The following is a 9,566-nucleotide window of genomic DNA, read 5'->3' as shown; positions in this document are numbered from 1 at the left end:
TTTATATAATCTTCTATTTCTTCACTCTCCTTTTCCTTCTCCTCCCTTAACAACTTTCTAATTGGATGCTCCATTATGAATTTCTGTGATTCTCTCCATCTTCTCAACAGATTATAGTGAGCTCTTATTACCTTGACATTTCCTTCTTCATTCTTGTCTTTCAACACGCAACCCATTTGACCACACTGTTTTCACTACATACAAACTTTCATACTTCTCATGCATCTAACTCAATGTGAATCTTCCTTTCTCATCCATTAAAATCAACAACTTATCACCTACTCTAAAACTCTCAAACCTTTTATTTGCCTGCCTCCACACATCTCCAAATCCAACCTCGCTCTTACATACCTCTAATAATTCATCACATACTCACTTAGAGGCATGCCAGTAGTACTTTTTATGTTCTGACCCATTATATATTGCTACCACTCTTCCTAATACAGATCCCATTCGTTCTCTATCATTCATAACATCTCACTCAGAATCCTTATGGTTCACTCGGCCAACCCATTCGCACTCAACATGTATTGAGTTATTACTACATGCTCGATACCCCACTCTCCCAACATTTGCTCAAACAGTCTAGTACCAACAAACTCCAGTCCATTATCACTCGACACTCTTACTGGCTTCTTCACACACAGGCAACAAGACCATACTGACCACTCTTGCAACATTCTCACTAGTTTCATTCATCACTGCTGCACAACTCTCAAACTTACTCTTATGATATACCATAACAACCACTCCTACATTTCCTCTTGCAGTTACCGGAAAAGTTACACAATCAATTGCCACTCACATAAACACACAAAATGCTTCTTTCCTGCTCAACGTCAAACCAGTAGGGCTATCATACACATACTATTTTCCCTTCTGACATTCTTCACGTGTAACCGCCACATCTGTGCAAATTTTCCTCAAATAAATTGAATTCTTTCCTCCAGTCAACTAACTTAAACTTCACCATATGTCCATGTTTCTCATGGACTAACATACACATTCCTACTACTGCACTCCTCAAGAACACTGGAACATACATCAACTCTCCCATCCTCTTTCTTGAAAAATACACCACTCCTTCACTCAACACAAATCTTTCAGCACACCATATCCATTTCTTCCAGATACTCTCTAATACCCACTTACTATCAAACACTTCTGCTGCATCTCCACAACATCCTCTGTTGATAGCTATTCATTCTCACTCTTGTCCAACTCCACTATATCCTCCACCTCACTCAGACTCCTATCAATTACTCCCACAAACCTGGCCTTACTCTGCCTCACTGAATTTTCCCTACCACAACCACATCCTTCAAAAGAATTCCTTTCCCAACATCTACTACCAATCCATTCTTCCTCAAGAAATCATAACAGGAAACAACATGGCATTTTCTCATCTCACAATACACATTTCCACCTTAAACTCCTAATTTGACATACCATGAACCTCATCCAACCACTTCCTCCCACTTTCTCAATACCACTTCCTTCCATCCAACCGATCTTCCTGCTATATCTCTTACTGACACATTCACCAACGATGTTTACACATAAGTCAACCAAACCACAGTACTGTCCTCCAATGATAACTACTCCCACAATCATTGTATTCCCCCTCTTGTGTACACACTGACACTTGTCTTTTCCACCCACCAAACATCCTTCAATTACTTCCTTTCATAGTTTCTAACCTATAGGCATAAAAGACCGCTTCATATCCGATTTTCATCTTCACCTCCTCGAACCTGTCAACCTTCTTGTATACAACACTCCCCTTCATTCTTTTCTCTGCCCAATCACTAGCCTTCACAGACTCATACCCTGGTTTATCCTCGCACATACTTCTATAGCAGATCTTTAACCACCCATCTAAGAACTCTCCCAGCTGTTTCATCTACTCACACTTGTTCTCCCCATCTGCCTACAATACTTCTCATACTCATAAAAAACACACATATGTCTCTTTCCTTCCCATTTCAAAATTTCTCAATCTAGGAAACCTCCCTCAGGAACACCGTTTTGGCCTCTTTTTCTCATCTGTATCACTTAACCCTTCACTACTATTACTACTTTCACTCTGCCACTCATTCCCAATTTCCGAATCAGAGTTATCCCTCCAAATCCAGGAACTTGACTCCTCTTTCTTCACACCTCTTTCCTTTCATGTTCTCTTCTTCTTTCCCTCTTATTTTCTTACTTTTCTCTTCCTTATCACTTTCATTCACCTCACTAATTCAGTCCTCATCCATGGTAGGTACTCCCTTACTCTTACTTGACAACTCCTTCCCTTTCACAACACTGGGCCCACTCTTAGCTGTTTCATCCATTTTCCTTGCAAAAATCTCAACACCCTGGTCTTATCATCAACCATTTTCCTTGCAATCTCACACACTGTCTTATCCATCACCTCTATCCTTGCAACCAATCTACTTTCCCTTGCCTGGGCTTCCTCTAACTTATTAAGTATGCTTGGCTTCATGCATGTCAGCCTATCCCACCTCTGCTTCCAACCTCGCTCCCATTCACCTAATCCAACACCTTTCAAACCTGCTCCCTCTGTCATCTCCAATTATGTATCCCACTCTTACTTTACCAGGTGTACCAGCCTTCAGCTATCTCAAGTATTAATTCAGATCATGATTCCAAGTGCAACATTCTCTGACTGGAAATTCACCTCAAAGTATTTGTGTTTGTGAACTTTTCATGATTCAAACAGGACCATTCTTCTATGGAAATATTGCTCCCTCAATGTTATGAACAACTTCTACTGGCTAGAGAAGAGCAACCCCTCCCCTCCCACACATATGAACACTTGTACCTCCATGTCTCTTATGGTACTTCTTATCTTATGCATGACAAGAAGTAGTTACTGAACAGCAAGTAGGGCCTTCTCATTAGCTATCTGGAACCCAATGTAGGCCTATTAGGCTGGATAACTTTTCAGAATGAGATCATAGGTTAGTAAGTAATCATCATGTTAGACAATTACATAGATAGCTTAACTATGTACTCAAGGAAGACCTCTTATCCCCAGCTGCTTACAACTCACAGTCGCCATTGCTCAAGTTGTCACAATTCTATGCCAGAAACCCTCAGTCAGGAGTACTAGATGAGAATTTCCACACAATTTCTTAATTTTGTATTTTTTAAAAAGGAATTTACAATCATAAAGCTTTGCCTAGACACAGCAGTATAAAAAGACTGATGTCATCCTTTACTCTTGGAGGTAACTTTTAATCTGCTTTAAGTTAAAGGTTAACCCCAAGCTCTTCCCCTTAAGATATAGTACTAATATTTAATGGCTGGGTGTATAGAATGTGAATTCTTTCTCCTCATACTACAAGGTGTCTAGAATAAGAGAATTTAGTAGCCTGGCTTTACAGTTGCTAATACCATTTTTAAAATAAGTGTGGGCCTTAGATGTCATAAAGTTGAAAATCTCTGGCTGCTAGGGCCCATGATCTAACAACTTATTGCCCAACTCTGCAATACAAAGACCTTACATAATAATACGTACACCATACTACATACTGAATTGGTATCTCGTTTCAAGCAATAACCTGAACCTTTTGTGTATGGGTATATTGATTGTAACTCATTTATACTTGCCACCTCACTAGACATATCCCCACTCTCAGCACTACATTCACTATCCCCCATCTCAGCACTACATTCACAAGTTGTTAGACTCCATAACAGTTCGCATACATTCATATAGTTCAGAATCTATTGTTAGTCATCCTAAATGGGAAGCAGCTCTTTACACCAGAGGTTCAACCAGTAAGACAGCAGTTTGTACCCAAGATAATTACGGTATATGAATATTTTGCAAAGGAAATTTTGCGTTATGGATAAAATACTCATTACTTATGAACAAGTGCTCCTATCCTAGATTTAATGCAGCCACATTAGTTAAAGACTGAGCTGTGAGATGACAATTTGCATTGAAGAAAAATGTTTGTTTATTAAAAGTTACATTTTCCTGTTACGATTACATAATATACTAGTACTAACATGTATATCAAACACACTTACCTTTCTGAGATGATGATAAATTTCCTAGTTGGAATGCCAGTCACCATGCTAGGTTTAAGATGATTTAAACTGTGGACCATGTTGACAGTTTGGATTAAAACACACCCCATCAACCAGTGTTCACTCTTTTGCAATTATCTTAACACATACACATATCTGAAATACAACATGTTTTTAATATTGGCTGATTAAAGTTAGTTACAAAAATAGTTGATATTCAACCAATTTGCATTGTATAGAACTGATTTTGACTTATTTACATAATACTACAGTTTTAACTTGGGTGAGAACTGTTAAACACTTCAAAGCACATTTTTCAAAATCAGGCCACCATACAATGATAATGCAAATATACTTTGTAATTCCGAGTTTCACTTCCATCAATTTTGGAAATGTCTATTTCTTGACCATCTCAATCTTCTAGCAATCTTTGCACCAATCGATATTCAATTTTTCACTTTGTAACTCTTGATTTTGGTCTAATGATTCTGGTCTAGTTGATTTTTAAAAGTAACAGAATTACTAACCTTATAAAACCAACATTTAGAGTGAAAATAATTATATTTTTGTCATAGACCATCCAGAATTAATCGGACCATAATCACTATCAACAAGTTCATGTGTATGGTGTTATGCCATCCATTATGATCATAGGTCATAGGAATAGTATTCATTGTTTTGTATGTCATGTAGTGTGGTTATGTTTTTGCGCCACTGCCACTTAAGAAAAAATCAGGTGCCGAATATGAATGATGTGTTCAATTATTTTCACAAGCTTTTTTAAAAAATATATATTTATCACATGTATAGGAAATATGAAAATGCACAAAACCTACCTTTTCTAATGTGCCTTTCTTTTTCAGTTGCAAATTATGAAGTGGTGTTCTCAAGGGAGGCTCCATCAACGGCTCAAGGAACAGGCGAAATGACAAATGATTGGGCAAAACCCTTTCTTGTTGGTACGGCATCAAGTCACACAGTCATCTGGAGGAGACATGATGGTGTTTACTATTTTGCCATTCGCGGGGTAAATCATGAACATGAACCTGGACCCTGGTCAAATATAGTAGAGGTATTCATGCCTCACCCACCAACAACTACTGAGATCAACACACGGGGATCTACACAAGGTGGTCCAGTTGGAGGCACTGTTGGTGAACTTGGGGTTACTACCCCACAGCCTAGTATTCTTACCCCTCGAGACATAATGGCAATTGTAGGTGCTGCTTGTGCAATTCTGGTTGTTATATTGATGATGACCGTATATTATCTAATTGTTATCACAAGGAGAAGACGCCAACAACAGGAGAAAAAAGCAATTGAAGTCCTGGAACCTGCTACTACAACACCTGCAGGTTGCGAGACCGACAGCGAGACAAACTCCATCACCAAACCACCCCCTCCACCTCCTGAGGCATTAGCTGTTGGAGAAGCCGAGGTGACTGGTAAACGATCGTTAAGTCCGATACAGTCATGGCCCGCATCTACGTTGCTTGCCGAACACGAGAGACGACGGCCTAATGATTCTCCTGATGGTGGTGATGGTGGTGGTGGAGAACTTGCTCTGCACCATCCTGATCTTGGTGTGCCATATATGCCAAATGTTCACCCAGTGCACCCACATCCATTTTATTATCATACCCCTAATGGTCATTACATTGAAGACAACTTGGCAATGGACACTGGCTCAATGGTTTCTACCCAACCATCAGAATCTCTGCTCGTCTACAAAGTCGATACTTCAGCTAGTGACAGCATTCGCCCTCCCTCTTCATCTGTAACTCCAACACCAGTTTCTTGGGAAGGTGGACCTCGACAAGGGGCAACTAAAGTACCTCCACCAACACCACCTAAACCCACACTTGCTGCCCATTTGACATTAGGTGGGGTTGCTGCCAGTCCTATGGGCACAGAGAGAAAACGACGCAATGTTACCCAAGTTTAAGCTGCATTCGAAACTTTTGACAGTTAGTGACCAAAATATAGTTGTACTACTCTTTTGAGAATTCCTAGAAATACAGCATCTAGATTTCTTGATAAATGCCAGTACTACATCCGTAGTTTAATTTTTAGCATTTTTAGATGTGTTGGTAAGATATAGCAATTTGGATGTATGGATTATAATGATTGGAAGGTTCAACATCCAGGAAGTGCATAAACCAGTTCTCAATTGCCTTGGTATTTATATCCTCTGCAGATATATTCTACCTCAATTCTGTTTGTAATAGTAATTGTTGTTAATTGGGAAAATCATTTCAAACTTTCATTATTTGTTTACAAAATATCTAGTCAGATTTGGAAAGCTAGTATTTCTAATGGGAATATCTGAGAAAGTTATGTTAAATACTGCACTTAAAATTGAGAAAGTCATACAGGAAAATATGTACTGGTGCTGCTACTTCAAACTGTGTTGCTTTACATTGCTGGAAGTTCACATGATAATTGCTAAAACATAGGATTTTTGTGTGTAGTTTGTAAGGCACTTGCATTGAAATGTTATTTTCTAGAAAGCTCTGAAAATAAGTTAAGAAAAAATATTGAAACAAAAATTTTCGTTTTTATTGTATTGCGTGGCTAGGGTTAGTAACATGCCCATTTGTTAAAGCTGTTACTGTGGGCAGATTTTAGTTACCTTTCAAATGCCTTAATTCACTAAATTCATATGTTTACTTTGGAAAGTTATAGTAACGTTAGCATTCCTTTCCATAGTGCATTCCAAAATGCTCATTCCAGTCTCTGCACAATAAAACCTACTGTTGGGACCTGCATAACAATTAAGAACTCCATCTGACATGGAGGAGAGGATTAATATAGATTATAGCCTGCAAGCTATACATGTATTAAAGTGATAAAGTAAAAGTAATGAAAGGACACGTTTAAGTCTCACAGTAAAGGAAAAGGTATCATTGGTTGCAATTACGCTAAATTGTGTCTAGCAGTGACCAATTCCTCATGTTTTTAATACCTTTCAAGAATGAAAGTCAGTACTGACAAGTTTTGAAATTTTATGTTGTATTGTTTTGTTTGTTATAGTTTATACAAATAGCTTTGGAGTGTTTGTAAGACTGTGTATTAATCTTATCAGTGTTGAGAGGAAGGGTGTGTATGCTACCCATCTCCTCATGCATGTGTGTGTGTATGATCTCATCCAGTTCTTTCATTCATTACTGTAAGTTTCATTATCTTTCTGACATTTGAGATGTACAACTGTACAGCCGTCGTCCATCATGGAAGTTTTCTGCACATGGTCACCTTGTAATGTGTTTATAGCTGCACCATTTTTTGTATATGATGTAAATAGAATTTTTTGTGCCAAATCTCATGTAGGCCATGTCTATTTTTGTACTTGTGATACATAGGCATGAAGTGGGAAATAGAGAGGAAAAACATATAATCACTGTCTCAGCACAGACATTATTTCAAATGCATTTTTAGTGCATTCTTGTGAGTGACTGAGTTCAATTCCTCGTGGTTAAAATATACTGTACGTACTGTAATTAGTGTTTAAATGTGTTGAGAATAATTTATATGAATAGTGTGAAGAAGATTTAAAGAGAATGGATATACAGTCAAAATATATGAATAATTATATGAGGCATAGAAACTGCCAAAAAGACAGTTATTAATATGCCGTATACCAAAGTGCTGCACGTGAGCTTAATGACAGTGATTTTAATTAGTTTTATCAAAGCGTAAAAGCAGAAAAACTTGAGATACCATACTGAAATTACAAGGTCTTATGGTTAGAAGTGGCAGATGATAAAAATAGCAGTTCTCTAGATGTGAATTAGTATATTTCGAGAGTAATGTTGAAGACTATAAGACTTGCTCTGTATGGCTAGCAGATGATTTACTTATGTAACAGGATTGGATTATATATATAGATATAATATATATAATTTCCTTAGCAGCTTTTTAGGAAATTCACCAACCTTTCAGACTAAATGCACTTTCATTCATTCAATTTTGTGAATTTGGACCAATTTGTATAGGGGAAATGTCGGCAGTTCTCATTCATTAGTCAGAAGATCTGCTCTTATTATTTGAGGAACTACAATAATTTTTTATTTCTTGTAACCAGTTAATTTCAAGGTTTAAGGCCAGCACTGACTCCTCCTCTCATGCTCAACATGGGCTTTTTGCCCAGAAATGTTTAAAGATTCTCTCAGGAGTCTATGTTTGGTCAATAAAACCTCTTAATTGACAAGAAGGGAAAAAGAAGATTTTTAGATTAATCTTAACGCTCAACCAGTGACTAAAAATTCCAGCAAGAGTGAACTTGGATTAGGGTGTATGTAGTTACTCTTAAAGATTGTCTCAGTACTAATACATAAATAATAACACTGTGCTAATGAATGATAACTGTCTTGTAAGATTTAATTGCTAATGTCATATGAAAGTTTTGTACTACAGCCATGTATAATTGTAAATATTTCACTTATTCATTCTCAAGGTTTTGTTCATAGGGAGCAAGACTTGATTATATGCTCAGTTATGTGCAGCAGTTGCTAAATATGGTTTATTAACCATTTCTTTTTATTTTCCTGTTGATTTCTTTAATTTGGAAATGCATATCAATCTGCTTAGCACTTACGTATTGCCGTACGATAATCATTACCGTGTAAGTCTGCACATTTGTGTTCTAGTTAGTAAGAGATCCACTGGTTCTCCCACTGGAGATCAAGGCAGAAACCTGCCGTACTGACAAGTTATCAAATACAGTACTTTATGGTGTACATTAGCCTTCTTTTTTCAGCTTACATGTATCTTGTCAAGTTTAGCAGTAATTTGTTGTATTCTCTGGCACTATGGGATCTTGTCAGTATGACAGTTGTTTTGTTAACAGCTTCAATGCTATACCATATTACATAAATAACACACTGTTGCTTTGACATTAAAGTTTGGCCATCAGTACTGAGAGTTCTTTGGTAGATCATAATGTGATCCCGTTGAAAGTGAGCTCCTAAAGAACATCTCTTGTAACATATTTCAACCTGTAATTAACATAATATCTATTAAGCCTTTAGTATTTTTAAAATATGATCACTTTAATGCCAAGCAAACAATGGTGTGGTGTATTAAATATTTGTGAAAACAAGTGTGGATCAACCGTCCATGTTATTGTACCATTAACTGATCCGTTGATTGTATTTTTTTTAAGAGACAATGGTTAAATTTTGTACTACTGTTTAATCTGTGCCACATGTGAAAGTTTCTCAGAGTATACTTATCAAAAATGTGAAAGAAATTAGTTTCAATGCCAATAATTATTTCAAAATGAAAAGTTATAAAATGCTCACTTTGAAAAATTATTCAAATGCTCTTTTTGAACAATGATTCATTAGCTTTCAGAAACTCTGTGATTTTCATTGCCTGGCAACATGTATTTTATAAGAATTGCAATGTTTTATTGCAGGGCCAAAGAAATCTGGGTTGCTGCCAAATAAGTGACTAAGAATAGGCTGCCAGAGAGCTTGGAATTAGCATTAGGCTGGCTTAACCCAGGATGTGGCTTGGCTCAA

The 9,566-nt window shown here is 37.2% G+C and overlaps 1 protein-coding gene across 1 annotated transcript in view; it reads left to right on the top strand.

Annotated features, from left to right (window-relative positions):
• The window catches only part of LOC135219008 (calcium-activated chloride channel regulator 1-like), a 547,613-nt gene that overhangs the window by 537,201 nt on the left and 846 nt on the right, over positions 1-9,566 (top strand). The window contains exon 14 of the mRNA XM_064255443.1: positions 4,908-9,566. This exon is cut by the window's right edge and continues 846 nt beyond it. Coding sequence (XP_064111513.1) covers positions 4,908-5,989 — 1,082 coding nt within the window. The 3' untranslated portion in view covers positions 5,990-9,566. The remainder of the gene's footprint in view (positions 1-4,907) is intronic.

Source organism: Macrobrachium nipponense, chromosome 1 (genome assembly GCF_015104395.2).
Source record: "Macrobrachium nipponense isolate FS-2020 chromosome 1, ASM1510439v2, whole genome shotgun sequence".
Taxonomy (NCBI): domain Eukaryota; kingdom Metazoa; phylum Arthropoda; class Malacostraca; order Decapoda; family Palaemonidae; genus Macrobrachium; species Macrobrachium nipponense.
The sequence above is the reverse complement of the archived record's forward strand: the minus strand, read 5'-3'. Positions and strand labels throughout refer to the sequence as shown.